This window comes from Anomalospiza imberbis, unplaced genomic scaffold, assembly GCF_031753505.1.
Source record: "Anomalospiza imberbis isolate Cuckoo-Finch-1a 21T00152 unplaced genomic scaffold, ASM3175350v1 scaffold_85, whole genome shotgun sequence".
Classification (NCBI taxonomy): Eukaryota; Metazoa; Chordata; class Aves; order Passeriformes; family Viduidae; genus Anomalospiza; species Anomalospiza imberbis.
Genome location: NW_027100469.1, coordinates 357,733 through 374,072, shown reverse-complemented (window position 1 = coordinate 374,072; position 16,340 = coordinate 357,733). Strand labels below are relative to the sequence as shown.

Sequence of the window (16,340 nt, the reverse complement as noted above, 5' to 3'; positions counted from 1 at the left end):
AGTTCCACAGGCATAAATTAACATTTCAATCTCGGTGAAATTGGTGGGATTAAAAGACATGCCTAAACCTAGGTAGTTGTTACAGCTCTCATTGACTTGTGGTACCCTTTCTAAATCAAAGCCTCAGGGTTTGGTTTTTTCCCTACAGTGCAGTTATTTGGAGATAATTATTTTTTGCTGAAGTATCTGGTAGGCTAAATTACTTTGCCCTCTGCTGTAGCACTGCTGTATGATTTTGTATAATTTAAGTGTGTGTTACCTGGGTTTGGATGTTGAATACGTTTAGAAGAAAGGTTTAAGGTAATCTAAATAAACTCCGGCTTCTCTGGCAAAAGAATGGTTCATGTGCTTCAGAAAGGCCAAGACACTTCTTCCGTTGTTCCTCACCACACTGCAGTAAGGTGGGAGTGCATTTACCTTCTGTACCTCCATAGAGCTGTGCAGGCTGACTCCTCCTGTTGTCCTGGGAGTCCCGAACCTGCCTCTGGCTCCAGAAGACCATCTGCACCATGGAACTCTTCAGTAGATTCCAGGGCTGGTGTTGCTGTCTCTGTAGTTACTGCCTTGGTTCATGCATCAACTGCTTTTCCTCATTCTGTCAGCTAATTAGTAACTTTGGCAGCTTTCACATGCAGTAAGCTCCTGGGCTATGTTCACCTTGACATAGATTCCTCACTGCTGTAATGTGGATATGTTTCAGTATTACTTCTTCCTTGCATAAAATTTTAGTTCAAGTACAGTAAGATCTGCTCACATTTTAGAATGCAGTATTCTGAGCTTCAAGGTTTTTGCAGGGAATTGGAGATAGGTTTAAAGTATCAGGTGGAGGAGAACAGGTTGGGAAATTGGTTTGTTGGGTTTTTTAAAAAGATTGATCATTTAGTAATTGCAGTAGTCTAGGAATGGAGTGAGGACACCTCCACGTCGTGGCATTTAGGCAGTTAGTAATTTCTAAGGTACTGCTGCAGCAATTTAGTCATACCAGGCTTATTTTAAGAGCTAATGAAAAGAAATGCTGTCTCCCATCCTTGTTGCTGGCACGCAGTGAGCAGGAGCCCCGGATCCCTGTGGGGGTGCGTTACCACAGCGACCAGCCTCTGCATCTGCAGCGGATGTGGGAGGAAGCGACCAGGCCTTCCCCATCTGCCCTTCAGACAGAATCTGCTGGCACCCTGCTTTCAGCTTTCAAAGTCACTTGCAGTTAGGATGAAAAGTCTTCAACCTGTTATGCAAACTACTTCACTACACATAAGATCAAGCAGGTCTCAGATGCTTTCTGGGCTCTTTGATGATTTAATGTGGTGGTTATGATTTATTTCATCTCTCTAAACCTGCGCCAGCTCTGCTTCCCGACATCCAGTAAGAAGAGGGATGTTGACTGTGCGTGGCAGGACAGACTCACCGAATACGCTGAGTTGGAAGGGACCCGCAAGCATCATGGAGTCCAGCTCCTTGCCCTGCACAAGGCCATTCCCAAGAGTCACACCCTGTGCTTGAGAGCATTGTCCAAATGCTCCTGGAGCTCTGGCAGCCTTGGGACTGTGATCATACCCTGGGGAGCCTGCTCAGTGTCCTACCACCCTCTGGGGGAAGAACCTTTTTCTAATACCTAACCTAAACCTAACCTAAACCTCCCCTGCCACAACTTCAGGCAACTGTCAACAGTCAGCTTCTGTCAACAGTCACCACAAAGAAGATATCAATGCCTACAGAGGTGAGCACCTCTTCTGCGGGTTACCATCAGGCAGTCTGTCAGAAACTGCTCAGATTATTCCCCTCTGAAAGGGCTGGTTGCTAGAACTGTAGATGTTTAAAGCAGTCCCAGGAGTCTTCTCTGTTCACATCCTGTCGTCTTTGTGCCTGCCAGCTCTTTTCCTCTCTTTCTTCTTCTGCTGAATGCCAGCAGTATGCATGAGACCTGCCTTGCAGGACTGGGATTGGTTCAGAAATTTTTCAGGACTGCTTTGAGATATTAATAACGTACCAAATCTGTTTTTTTTTTTTGGTCTGTAAGGAGTCTTTTAAGAAGCTAGAGTAGCTATAAAATACTCGTTTGCTGCTTCTCAAAGCTTTGTAGGCTTTGTTTCATCCCTGCCTTAGGGATATGCAGAAAATTGCTGCAGATTCTGGTTCAGTGTTGCAGCTGCAACAAAACACCATTTTGAAACACCCATTGGATTACCAGCTCTTATTTTAGTGGAAATAGTGGGTTTATTTGAATCAGAAAATAGCTGTGCTTCATGACAAGCCGTTTACCCATGCTGGCAGGTGGAGAACTGCAGCTATTTGCACCTCACTGCATCCCAGCACATAAATCAGAGGTGGGACTCATTACCACTGCAGAGCCTCCCTGCTAGTTCCTCTCTTCCTGTCTGTACTGGGATAATCCAGGTTTTAACATGAGTACAACATGCTTTCCTGTGGTGGGATACACAGGAGCAAGCCACTTGCCAGCTGGTGAGTTTTATTTGGAATGAGGTGCTTTACCCTCCACTCTGGTGTTGCCTTGCCATCAGCATCTTTTTTCCTTTTCTGATCTGATGAGAAGAGCCACATGCCCAGCGGGCCCTTAGTACCCTGCATGTGCTGGGACACCTTTACACCTCCCATCATCCTGTTCTACAAAACAATCCATGGGAACTCCTCATCTCTGCTGCTGGCAATCCAATAATCCCTTCTTTTCTTTACAAGCTGTGATAAACAAAAACCTTTTTTTGCTCTTGTTTTGTGAAGAGTGTAAGTTTCCACAACTGGAAAAGCTCTGTCTGATGTCATGCAACAATTCTTAACAGAATATGATAGCAAAGAAGGATTAAACCCAGGTTTGTTGCCTAAAGGTTCCCAAGATAAATAGCTGCCCTTTCTCAAGTAATTTTGTTTACAGTTATTTTCCCTTTAGACTAATTAGTTACAGTATTTTCTTATTGCTATTGTCTTGATGCTAGACAATAGCTACAATACAGTTAATGTATAGTTAATAATAGGGCTGTCTTGAGAATGGTATTAATAATGTTTTTTGTTACATGAGTTATCCTGAGTCATTGGTGACAGCAGCTTCTCAAGCTGGCAGATGGTGTCTCTGTAAGAAAACATGTTTTCTTGCCTTGCCCATCAGTTCATTCCCAGACTGAGCAAAGAGAACTCGGTGGTAGTAGCATCTGTTGATGGAATAGTTCCTGTTAAACTCCATCTGCCTGCCAGCTCTAGGATGTTCAAACTGTGGTGTATATATATAAGGTAGAAAAGGTATTATTAGGATTCTTATGTATCACAAACTAGAGTGGGTTTAGTTACGTAAGATGGACATTTTTGGACAGCTCTAAGAAGTAATAAATGAATCTCATGAGTAGTAGACAGATGATGCTCAGCAGTTGGTTTTTCAGCCTGCATTATTATTTGCACCCATGCAGTGCAAGATGGAGATTTTTGACTGAACTGAAGCCAAGCCACTTCTTGCACAGCGGCTGCATGGGAGTCTAACTTCTGAAGCAGAGGTTTTAGAAGTGAAAGGACAAAGAGAAAAGATCCCTGGGGCTGTAAGGGAGAATGACCCCCCCACCAGACAACATGAGCCTATAATTTGGCCAAGTAGGTACAGGCAGCCCCCAGCACTGTCACTGGTGACAGCAGCAGGTGCCTTGCTGTTGGCTCGTGGTGGTCATTCGCTGCGTGGGAAACCCACACTCGAGCACAGCAGCTGGGGGCACATGTGCCACCATACCTCGTGTCCCACAGGGAGCAGTGCTTGTCACTGGGGGACCCTTCCAGGCAGGGGCTGGAAGCTGTAGCTGTAGCTGCTGCAGCTGTTCTTTCACGTTAAACAGTCAAGAGCCTGCCCACCTGTACTGCAGAGGGGAGGGCCATCTGAGACTGCTAATCTGGCTGATGGAACTAAGCATGGGCTGCTGCTGAGCAGTGAAACCCTTGGGGCTGGGGCTGGATGCTGCTCTGGTGCCTCTCCCCTTCTCTGTACCCAGGAGATCATCCTGGTTTCCTCTCTCCCTTTCTGAATGGGAGAGGGTTGTCCCTAGTGCTGGCACATCCGAAGAGCAGTGTGGCATGCTGTAGGGTGGTGCGGTATGCCAGCACAAGTGTTTTCCTAACTCAGGTGCACTCTAAAGTATTTTTGGTGGTGTAGGTTGTTGGGTACTTTTAGCACTTCCGTGGAGTAGCAGAGCACTCAGCAGGTGGGGAGTGCAGCAGCTTCCCTCCCTCTTGCCATGCTAACACAGGCAAAGTAATTTTTGGAGTATGGGTAAGCCCAGTAAGGATTTAGTGAACTGGCAAGGACAGGACGTGTACCTTGGGCTAGGGGACTGCCTGCAGTAGATGTTGAGAGTCAGGTTGTCAGGAGAGGGAAGCTGCCAGCAAGCTGTTGTTTGAGCTGCAGCCAATAGCTAGCTGTTACTAAGTTCTGTCTGGTGGGAGAATCACCACAGAGGCAGCAGTATTTGAAATTTGAAAGAAGTTAAAATGGTGATAGCCCCCATCTGTCCTAGGGAAGGACCAAAAACCAGGACATGCCAGCCACCAGCCCCCACTGGGGGCATCTCTTACTGATCACTGTGTCTTTTGAGATTTGTTCAGTAGACTTTTATGGCAGCAGACAGGAAAGCTTGCAACATGGGAAGTAGTGTTGTTACACAAACTAAATGGAATTTGTATAATCCTGACTCATCTTTGGTAGGTGGGGGTGAATCAGATGTCCTTTTTCCAGCAGGAGGTGCCAAGGACCGGCATGGAAAGTATGAGTGCTTGAAAGACTCCCTGGCCATGCCGGCCACAAACCAGCAAGGCGCCTTGACTTTAACTTTGTTTTCATTGTAGGAAGATCATCACAGGCAGCTTGGAATCAGGAACCACAGACAGGCTGAGCTGCTGCTGCCACCCTCATCTGCGAGGACAGCATTTCCTGAAGTAAACAGAGGAAAAGTGGCAGAAATATCACTCTTGGGTTCCTCCTTCTTTTATTATATGGTTATTTCATTTTCCAGAGAAAGCTCTGGAAAGGCAGAAGTGCAAGCACAGCTGAGCTGCTGCTGGTCCCAAGCGCCTGTGTGCCCGTTCCTGCAGAGGGGCATCACCCCTTGTGTCACACAGCACCATCCCTAGCGCTCCTCTCCCCAGCTGCCCAGGTGGCAGCCCCGAGGGACCAGCTGGAAGCCCACCAAGCTGTGTGATTTGGGATGGATTTCTCAAGCTCATTGACACCCAAAGCTATGCAGTGTCTCCCACTTCCTAAGGCCCTCCCAAAGTAAGGGTGCAGCTGTGCCTGTTGTGTCTGTTTTCACAGACACAGAAAACACTTGGGTTCTGGAATACAGTGTCTTCTCTCACTTCTTGGTCTCCTCTTCCAAGAAAGAAGTGCCTGGAGCACACAGATGATGTCTGGCCCTGCTCACGCCTGTAAGTCATGGCAGCATTTGTCACACCTTGCAGGACCACATACGTAAACTGCTGGCAGTTTATGTCTTCTGCTTCACTGCTTAAAGTGATGTATTGAGTAGTTTGGTGGGATATATACTCAGCTATACCAGGATTTTCTGAGAAAATTGTATTATATAACATTTAGGACAAAATGTAAGTTTTACAGCAACACTTGCTCTCTTTGTTGGTTTGCAGGATCACTGCATGGGTATTACTCATCTCCCATCCCCTGTTCAGGTTCAGCGCTCTCCTTTTGCTGGGTAAATGCACGGAACACGCAGCACAGGAGCTGTTGATGGCACCATCTGCAAAAGCCTAATGGCTCATTCATTAAGCAGTGGGAACCAGCACCGCCACAGTCTAATCAGATATTGTATGATGAATAATTCAGAAATAATCCTCGTATACTTGAATAAATATAAGGAAGAGGAAGGAAAAAGCCCCATACATATGGCACGTTAAGGGAACAAAACAGGCATTCTTCAATGTGCCAGGCTGCTGAGCTCTGCGGTACTGATGTTAATCACGCAGGTGGCTAATTCCTGATGAGGAACTGACTGAGGGGTTCTGGCCCAGCACTTGGAATGTGTTCGTAAGTGGAAAAGAGAACAGTGTCACGGAAAATCCAAAAATCCGTCAGCCTCACCTTCTGCAATATGCCTGTGGTTGTGTTGTCTTGTGTGAGCAGCTGGGGGACTGAGTTTGGGAGGTCTGGCCTGAGGCTGTGCTCCTTGTGCTGCTGGAAAGATGGCTGAGATCAGGTGTGTGCTGTCCCTCAGCAGCTCCTGCCTGCACATCCTGAGCTGCTGCTCTGGCTAAAGTACTGGTGTGGTGCACTCAGCACTGAGTGCCCAGTGCTCAGGGAGCCTCAGGGTGGTAGATGCTGTCTAAATGGAGTATACAGACATAAAGTATTAGGCTACATAATTTTTCACCAGAGCCTGTAGTGACAGGGCAAGGGATGACAGTCTTAAATTGACAGAGGGCAGGATTAGACTGGAAATAAGGAAGAATTTCTTCCCTGTCAGGGGAGTGAGGTACTGGCAGATTGCCCAGAGGAGCTGTGGCTGCCCTGCCTCTGGGGAGGAGTCAATTTTCTGCAGCTGCTCCTCTGGGAGTAGGCAGTTTCTCCAAAAACAGTATTCCTATGCAGAAGAAATGCCTTCTCAGCTTTTGACAATCATCAAGTCATACAAGTTTTTCTATTTCATATTTCCTATTTCATATCTAGAAATGCTTGGGCTTGAAGGCAGGCTTTTGCCAACAGATGTAACCCTGTGACAGTGCTTTCAGCTGAATGCCTTGAACACCAGTGTCACTGCTTGGCAACTTGAGGATGAGCCAGCAGGTGCTGCAGGCATATGGCCTGTGTACCAGGCCTGCTGCATGCGCAACACTGAGTCTCATATATATGCAGATTTTGAGCAGAGCCCTTTTTTTCCCACTGGGAATACACTTCATACTATAGTTCATATGTAGGTGAGTGCCTGAGGTGTGTGTGTTCTGCTCTTGCCTGTTCAGAGGAGCTGGGACTCTCAGCATGGTACAGCACAGTGTTACCTCATACCTCATACATGTGGAAAAACTGAGGTACTGACTGCAACTCCTCACAAACAGAACTGTTTTAAGCCCATGATCCTCACTAACCAACTCTGACTTCTTTGGATAATGCTTCGTTTGCTCTGATTTGTTAACAGCCAGAGAAAAAGGTATAATTAAGCCCTGACAAATCTTCTTGGCTTTGTATTATATCTAAATCAGCATCTCTTTTAAAGATGATTAAAAATGGGAGTCTCTTGTTGTTCAAGACATTGCAGTATTTGGGCCTTTACAGTATTTAACACCTTGAGAGTCATTAGGGTTTCTCACTCTTCATGCTACTTGGGCATTGCAAATGTTTACTCTGTATTTAAAGATTCTCTGCTTGCAGATAGATAGCATGAGTTGCCAACTTCCATGAACGCATTCTTTAAATCTGGGGGAAACTGCCTGTTGTGGAGATGTTCCTCAGCTCTCAGTGTTTGTAGACTTCTCCCTACCAAAGTTCTTCATCTGATCTCCTATGAGATCACCTTCTTTTAATAAAACTTGTAATTTTAAAAAGCAATCCTGGGGGTTTTAGTCCAAAATTTAATAGAAGATATATTTTAATAACCAGGAAAGGAAAATGATTTTTTTTCCCCCAAGAAAATACCTGGAGATTAGTGATAGGAGCATCTGAGAAGGGGAAGTTTAACTGTAAGCTGGTTTTTAAATACTGAATATTTAAATATATGTGGCTAAAGGAAAGTACCACTGCATTCTAACCAGTGATAAAAATACAAGTATTCTAAAACAAGAAATACAAGCTTCTGCTCTGCTTTTGTTGATCACATTAAAAGAAATTTTATGGTGAAAAAAGCAATGGAATTAACAAACACTAAGAAGCAATTTGCCAGAAGTTGTAAAGCTATTACTCTGAAAACAAACTTGGGGTTGGAAATATGGAATCTGTATTTTACCCTTCTTGCTTTAAGTTAAGCATGTTTTGCTAGCTAGAAGGAAAATGCTCTCTTTTTGACCACCCCAAAAGTAGGAAGGACAAAACAGGCAGTATTTATTCTGACATTAAAAAAAAATCAAATGTAAATTGACTTCAGTTTTTATTGTGTCAACCCACCTGCAAAATCTTCTCTGGTCCCAGCACATCTTTAAAGTGCAGAAGCTCTGTTTGATGCAGTTAAAATTGATCCCTGAACAGAAGGCATGAAATGAATACATCACTGTTCAGAGTTCTGAATTTCAGGAGCCTTAAAATCCTTAGAAGTTAAATAATTAAGACGTTATTAATTGCACTCAAGTTCAGCATTCACTGTAGCATCAAAGTGTTCTGAGTTGGCAGCACTCCTTGCTGACTGCTCAGAAGGAACAGTGGGCCGCACTGGAGGCATTTCTTCAGGAAAAGAAAAGGAGGGGCTCAAGGTTCCCAGAGAAAGACGTACGAGTTATGGGACTCTGCAGGTGTTAGCACAGGGGACCAGGAGATCCCATCTCAGAGCTGGAGTCCAGCTGGAAGCATCCACTGGTGATAGTTCCATGGGTTGGGAAGGAGATTGTCCATGCGAGAACAGCAGGACTGGGGACTTTGAACCTGGCTGCTGCAAAGCCAAGGGATAAAACAGGATAACTTAATGAGAATTTCTTCCACCACAGGTCCTAAGGATTATGTGGCAGAGAGTCTGGGAGAGTGAACAGGACCTCTGGTCTAAGACTTCAGAGCCAAGACATAAGGTCAACATGCCAAAAACTCCCAATGCAGAAGTGACTGCAGGGACACTCGTGGTGCTGAACCTCTTTTTTTGTGTGCTTGGATTAAAAAAACACTGGACAAGTGCTATCAGCCTGGCATGATTTGTAAAATATACTTTAAATTCTCTTCATTTTATGTATTTTAAGTCAAATAGTTAGGGTGGCAGACTTTTTCTCCTATGGGAGTTGTCAAGGACACCTGGCTGGAAGGAAAACAAGTAGATTTGTGTGAAAGGCAGCACACACAAGGACCTTTGTGCCATGTGCAAACTGTGAAATCTACTAACGTTTCAGATATTAATACCGGAGTAGTAGTATTGGCAGTAGGAGCTGCCATCTTCTTTATGCTATGATGCAAGCCAACCACAGAAATTCAATGTAAGTAAAGAGAGTGTAGTTTTCACGTCTTTAATCAAATCAGTTTACTGGTGAATTGGGAAGAAATAGGGTGTTTTAATTATAATGGCCTAATTCTACAAGTCACTTGCAGGATGAACCCAAGGCTTCTGCAAGCTGAATTGCATGGCCCTTCTTGAACGTTAAAACTAGTGCACAAATCCACTTTTATATAATCCTAAAATGGATTTATTATATTCAAATTCAGTAGAACCCGTGTTCTGCTGCTGTTTTGGTTAATTGGAATAAGTCAGAATTTTTATGTGGAGGCGGGATTGGAGCAGCCAAGGTATGGCGCGATGGGTAATTTCCTGCCCTACCGATAGCTGCGGGCACAGCTTCTGGGGCAGCTTCCCAGGAGGAGCTGTGCTTGTGCAGAACGCCTTTGGGACTCTGCTGCCTTCCTAACAGGCTCGTAAGAGAGGTTAATACACCAGCAGTATTTTATCTAGAATATTTAGTATACTGTATGTTCATAGCGTAAATTTGAGACGGGTCTTATGTATTTAAAACCATTAGTATGCTTCAATAAAGCGATTCGCGTGCAAAACTCTACATTCTGAAAATGGTGCTGCACGGTGGTAACAGAGAGAGGGCGGGATCTCGTCCTGCCGTTCCTAGCAATGGCGATACCGCCAGGATGCTGCGCGGCCAACAAAGGCGGTCGGTCAGAGGCAGCGCACGGGCCGCAGGCGCTGTGCAGGCGGGCCCGAGAGTGCCCGGCTAACGCGGTGCGGAAGGAGAGGCAGCATCGCCCCGGGACACGGTTCCCGGCCGCGCCCCAGGATCTGGGGGGTGACCCCGGCCGGGCCCGGGCGCAGCGGCCGCAGCGCCGGCGGAGGGGCTGAACCGCCAGAGCTGGCAGCGTGTGGCTCCTCCCGTCCTTTGTTGGCCTGCAACCGGAGCAGCGGCCGCGGGCTCTTCCCCCGGCTGCCCTTCGAGGCCTGAGGCGCTCGGGCACGGGGAGAGCCCGGCGGGCCCCGGGCAGCGTCTCCCACAGCACGCGGGTTCGGCGCGGGGGAGATCGGCCCCGGCGGCCGGCGCGGTTCTGCCCGCCGGCACCGCTCGGAAACCCCCCCCGAGCTGTCCGGGCGGCGGGAGGCCGCGACCCGGCCCCGGCCCCGCGGCGCTCGGCGGCCCGGCAGCCTCCCCGCCCCCGGCACTCTCCAGGGAGCCGTTCCACACGGAATCACACGGGAGCGTCTCCCCATCTGTGCCGCCGAGCACCCCCACCCCCACCGCCCAGCCCCGCAGCCTCCTGCCATTATGTTCCTCCGACGCGGGGCCGGGCCGCGCCGCGGGCCGTAGCCTTGCCCGAGCCCGCCGGCTCCGGCCGCAGCAGGTGTGTCGCATGGGGACCGGAGGTTGCATGCTATGGGGTCGCTTCCTCCCGGCCCGGCGGCGGCCGGGGCCCCGGGAGCACCCGTGCAGGGATTGCCCAGGCTGGCGGCTCCGAGCCGGGCGGGGGCGGATCGTTCTCCCCGCCGCCGAAGGGGCCACGGCCTCTCCTCCCCGGCCGTCCCCAGGGTTCGCAAGGCCCGCTCGGACAGAGCCAATTCGGGCCGGGAGCGCGCAGACCTGCGGGGAGGTGCCCGGGGCCGCGGCAGCCCGGAGGAGGGAGCGGCCCCCCGGACCGAGGGGCCGAGGGAGGGCCGGCCGCGGTTGCGGCCGCAACAGCCTGTGTCGGGAAGACGGGCCGAGGCAGCGGAAGAACATGGTGGTTCTCCCCAGAACGGGGTGGGGATGAGGGATGCGAAGAAGGTGTCTCCGCAGGGAGGGGTGCAGGGTTGTGCCCGAGACCTCTATTCAGTTGCAGGTGCAGCCAGGGGCAGAGGGGCTTTGCCGGGGTCGCCCACCCACCCGGAGGGAGCCCTGCAGAGCAGCATCTCCCGCAGCCTCCGAGAGGAGGGGGTTTCAGCGCGTAGGCGGAGGTGGTTACTGGTGTTCCCAGAGCAAGGGTGAGTAGCCAAGAGGAGCGGGGTGGCTGCTGTCTCGGTCTGGGTGCCTGTCAGCCATGCAGGAGGAAGGCCCTTGCGTGGCCGAGGTGAAGGGGAGCGGGCAGGAGCAGAGCGGCCACGGGCACAGGTGGGTGCAGACCCCCGTAGCGGCGTGGGCACCGCAAGGGGCTGAGACCCTGGGCAGGCATCGCCTGAGAGGCGCAGGGCCGGGCAGGCGGTCGGTCCGCACAATCTCTGCAGGGTGGGAGCTGCGCAGAGCCTGACCGGGCCTCCCCAGCCGGCGGGTGCAAGCCGGGGGGGCTGCCCAGCCGTGGGGCTGTAGCTCGCTGCTTCTCAAGGCCTCCAGCATAGTCGAATAGCAAAAAGGGGAAAAAAAAAAAAAAAATCAGTGTAGCAGCCAAGTCGGTGCTGCGAGGAGGGGGCGAAGGAACTATTTTGTAGGCATCTTACTGCTGCGGAAATGGATTTATTGAGGGGAGGGAGGTGCATTTGTGGGTACACTATAGTAATGCTGCTCAGAGCACAGAAAATGCCACTCGGGCGGCCCCAGATGGAACGAGGAGTGGGGAGGGCAGATGGGAGAAGCCCTTGATCGGGCACCCCATGGCCATGGGCATGAGGGGGCATATGTGACGTGTGTAGTAGCCACCCCTCATCTGGGGGAGCAGAGGGGCAGCAGCCCGGGTTAGCAGCCTGTCTCCCAGGGCTGTGGCCGAGCCTGCCTGGTGCTGCAAGAGAGATCCTATGAGGATTTTTATTGCGGTCTCTTTGTTAGCTACAGACAGGCACGCACACACAGCTCTCAGCCAGGTTGTGGGAGGTAAGTGGGGGAGGCGAGCAAGGGAGCGTGTGGGGGGCTCTGGGGAGCAGGGGCCGGGTGGGCCGGGCAAGAGGGGAGCCGGGGCACAGGGCTGTGCCGGCCCCACGCCACACAAAAACCAGCCTCTGCGATTTTCAGGGTCTTGTTGGCAACTCAGCGAGGGTTGCCATAGCTTTTTATGTAGGGTGACCAGAACCGGCTGGAACTGGTTTGAGGCAGATCAGCTCCTGAACACAATGCAGTCACTGAGCTACTACACTGGGATAGCTTCCTCCCTTCATGGCAGCCAAAAGCAGAGGAGCTTGCAGAAAGATACCATCCCAAAACAGTATGTGAATGCACACTTTAGACACACAGCACTGGTATGTGGCTAATGTAGTCATAAAGGGTTCTGTATGTAAATGTACATATTTGCAGTAACTGAGATTACTTTGGCTTTTTGTGCCTTTTTATGCTTAAGGAATGGGCAAGAGCTGAGATTTATGACCCTTACTAAAATATTTTTGCTTTGCAAGGGTGGGACACTGGTTACGCAGTCTATTTTAAAATTAAACTAAATAAAATGGATTGAATTATTTGTAATTGTAGATATGCTTGTGACTGAGGATGCTTTGCATGCTGTTTTATTTACAGGGTGCTGTCTTGTGGTTTGCTTCCTTAGGAAACATTAATTGGGGGGGAGTTACTGTGCCTTTCTCTAAGGCCAGAAGGAAACAATATTGTTGTAGAATTGTGCATAAAAGCATTGAAAAGATGCTGTAAGGCATACTCGTTTTCCCTTTTTTTTCCTTGTAGGCCTATTGATTGGGGCTGCCTTTAACCCTTTGGTGTTTGCAGAGGTAATGCGGCTGTGGCAGTAACTGAGCACTGGCTAACAAAATCCCTCAAAGGTCAAGGTTCACGAGGTGAGACGTGGTGGTTTGGGCTGAATAGAACAATAGCGTAGAGTTACATCCTGATTGCACACTTGGCACATTAGGAAAGAGACAATTGTTTAAGTGTTAATGAAGAAATGCTATTAAGGTCCTCCAGTTTTAAAAGGATTAAAGCTATTATTTGTAAAGACTTTCTGATATCTTGGCTAAATACAATATTTTCATTGAAATATATCCAGATAAACTTTTTTTTCCACAATGCAGTGATACGGAATAGGCCTCTGAAGGGCAATCGTGAATTGCCGACCAGTTGTGGCAGGGAGCTGTTCTGTGCTGTATTAAGAGTCTCACACATGCAGAATTTGCTGTCTGATTATTTACACGTTGTTGTTTGGCCACATCTCAGTGACCCAATACTTGGTTTTTAATTAAGCTCTTCAGTGTTAAACATGCACTTAATATTGCCTACAGAGAAAAAAGCTGTGCAAAAGAAATAGTATGGATGGCTTTTCTTAAACTTCTGTAAGCAGGGGAGGATTTTGCAGCAGCCAAGTGGAAAAAGATGTATTTTGGGGGGCTGGATGGAGCTCCCGTGGTGTGAATTATAATACTGTGCATAGGAAACTGGATGGTCAGTGCAGCAACTGCAGAGGGGTGGCTGCTTTTAACTCAAAGCAATGGATAATGGATAGAATTTTTAGTTCTTCTTTCTCAACTAGAAAATACAAAATGTGTACTTAGATTTGAGCTGACGTTTTTATCTTATAGTGAAATCTGAAGGATTCAGAGAGGGAGAGGGACCGAGAGAAGGAAGCAGGAATGAATCCAGCAAAAGGAAGAACAAAGGCTGTTAGAGCTTGCACAGTGGATCACTAAACATTTTGCCTGGGGGATTCTTTTGCTAGAACTGTTACTTCCTATAACAGGAAATCAGCAACTCTAGAATCCTAACCAGTGTGATTTTTTTAAAAATCTTCCCAGTCCTGGCTGTGTTAGCTGGTTTGGTAACCTACAGTCAAGATAATATGGAGGCAGAACATTGGAAATACTCTGTTGTGGTGTGAAATGTGGGTCCTTTCCTCTGTGCTCAGCAGAACAGACAGTCCTAAAAGCCTTGAGAGGTTGTGGATACTGGGTAAGTTGTGTGCTGGCTGCTGAGGCAGGGTGACAATACAAGGGAACCTTTTTGTTTCTGACTGCAGTAGATTACGTAAGGCACTGAGCTATTAATTGTAGAAAAGTGAAAATAGCATGCTAACATTTGGCCTGAAATTCTGGGTTTGTGAGCTTTACTGCAGCTGCAATGTGTTGTTTTTCAGGTTTGATAGAGCAGTGAATAGCTTGTGGCAGAGCAAAATGCCTGACAGATCACTGTGCTGATTTCTGCTCCTGTTCTTCAGCATTGGGATGCAGGCGGTCTGTATTTGACTATAGACGTCTGTAGCAGAATGATGCTTGCAAACAGGAATTCTTGTTGCATGATAGGAATAGGATCTCTTCCTCATGAGGATGCATGTTCTTTTTCAAGTGTAAGCTAAAATTCATATATTACACAGCAGCATCTTTTGGGATTTTTCTTCCTTCTGCCAGAATAGTAGGCAGCTTTAAAATTTTAAGTTCTTAGGTTGTGACAAAATGCCTTGAATCTGTTTTGATTGGGTTTTTGAATGCTACCTATATTATGAATTTTTATTTTTAGCGAAGGAGATTTTGAATTTGCAGGGATTTTTGGTGGCTGTAAGATGAGAAAACTGAATAGATGGAGTCTGCAGTGTTCTTGGTGAGTTATCTTTTTTCAGTCTAGTAATATCTGTAAACGCTCTTCATCAGGAGATTTGGATTGTGCACGCAGGCCAGCTTTCCAGCAGCAAATGCTAATGCTGGAGGGCCGGTCTTCTGTATCAGCACCCAGGATCTCATTTTGCATTGGCCTCAGTTATTTGATCTTCAGAATGAGAGTAAGGATTTATCACATTCCAAGTCCCTTTGGAATGAATTGACTAACTGTTGTTTTCCTAGCCATATGCCTATGTGTTAAAATACAAATATGCAGCAGAGTGCCAGGAATATATGTTCAGAAAAACCCAAACTTGACCCTAATGTTCTTGGGCCTGCTTGTTGCCCTGATGGGCCCTGTCTGGGAGAGCTCCCTGAGAGCCTACAGCTGCTCATGGCTGTGCTTGGGCCACGATTGTCGTCCACTTCAAAAAAAGTACCTTAAAGGAAAGAGGTGGGAAGCTTGCGCCATTTAGAATGTAATTACAGTTTGCATTAGTTTGGGAATCTCAACATTCTCTTCATTGTTGTTGTGCATCCGAATTATTCATGTGGTACTGCCCCAGCCTATTTTGCATATAGAAGTACAAAATTAAGCCATGATTGTAATTAATTCCTAAGTAGACTAGAAAAAGAATGGTATGTAGATTTCCCTGCTTTTCAGGAATTCATCTCTGTTTTAGGAGGGATTTGGGAAGTAGGTGGACCCAAACCCTGGCCTGTATCTCTTGATAAGTACAGGCGGTTTTCATGTGGCCAGCTGTAGCTGGGGATGGCCTGTTGAGCCCCATGTTGTGCTTAAGGAGATTCCTTGCTCATGTGTTGAAACATCCCTGTTCTTTTTACCAGCCAAAGGCTGATTGTCCCAAACTTTGAACCAGCTGCATGTGGTTCTCTTCAAACTGTGCTAGCAGTGGTTCATACTCCAGAAGATTCCCCTCCTCTCTCCCGTCTTTCTCATACCCAAAGAGAACCTGAGTTACGCAGTTCAAAGACTGATGTGTTGGACTACAGGATGAGGCTCCTAAGGAGTCATAAACTACAAGTAGCATTATTTTGGCTGTCAGAATGGTGGATTAAGTCTTTTACTCATTGAGTCTTGAGCATGGAAGCAAACTGGATTTTCCCCTTTTTTGAAGGCAGGTGGATATGGTGTATAACATAGAAGAAGTAGGTTCTTGGGATAAATTTTAACTGTAAAACACCCCATACTTCACAAAGATATTTACAATAGGACTATCCTGACCTTTCTGATGCTGTGGGTGCTAAATGGATGCTAAATAAGACTGTTATCCTAAGAAATCAAAAATTCTTAGGGTAAGAATTACTTTGCATATTACAAAAGGAATTTCCGTGATTTGTGGAACTGGGTGTTTGTCTGGGTTTTGCAACAGTAGCAGGTCATGGGACCTTTGATAGTGAAAAGGAACTTGTTCATTATGTATATGAGCATGAGAGCCATTGCTGACTGTGGTTGAAGTGGCCTCTTGCACATCCCACTTGCCTGCTGAGTATGTCAAACCAGGCAAGGCTGTGATTGGAGATGTGGTTCCCATTTCCTGAAGAAGGTTTTGTGGTTAGATTAGCATATTGCTTTGTCTGTCTTTACAACGCTTGGCTCTCAGAGCAAATGACTGGAAGTGTAAGTCAGTCATAATTACTAATAACCAATGAACTGCTCATAATCTGTGTATTAAGATGAAGTTTGTCTAATATTAGGATATATGTCACTGTAATTTTGATTGAATCCCTTATGTCTTCTCTACCTGATGAAATTTCTTGTCACAACAATACAGAAAC

At 47.4% G+C, this 16,340-nt stretch overlaps 1 protein-coding gene and 1 long non-coding RNA gene across 14 annotated transcripts in view; one reads left to right on the top strand and one right to left on the bottom strand.

Annotated features, from left to right (window-relative positions):
- Window positions 1-8,045: 8,045 nt before the first annotated feature.
- Window positions 8,046-10,121, bottom strand: LOC137467892 (uncharacterized). Its single transcript, XR_010995649.1, has 2 exons — window positions 9,668-10,121; window positions 8,046-8,564 (listed from the first exon to the last, which is right to left on the bottom strand). It is a non-coding gene; the product is annotated as an uncharacterized lncRNA (long non-coding RNA).
- A 184-nt stretch (window positions 10,122-10,305) lies between these two features.
- Window positions 10,306-16,340, top strand: part of ZNF532 (zinc finger protein 532) — a 32,732-nt gene continuing 26,697 nt past the window's right edge. For 2 of the 13 annotated variants that reach the window (XM_068179308.1, XM_068179313.1), the window contains exons 1-4: window positions 10,315-10,453; window positions 10,928-11,069; window positions 12,028-12,217; window positions 12,685-12,794. Coding sequence is in view for 2 of the 13 variants with exons in the window: in XM_068179315.1 (XP_068035416.1) it covers window positions 10,862-11,069 (208 nt within the window). In the remaining 11 variants the exon portion in view is untranslated. The other 11 variants (XM_068179305.1, XM_068179312.1, XM_068179307.1 and 8 more) reach the window with 10 other exon arrangements.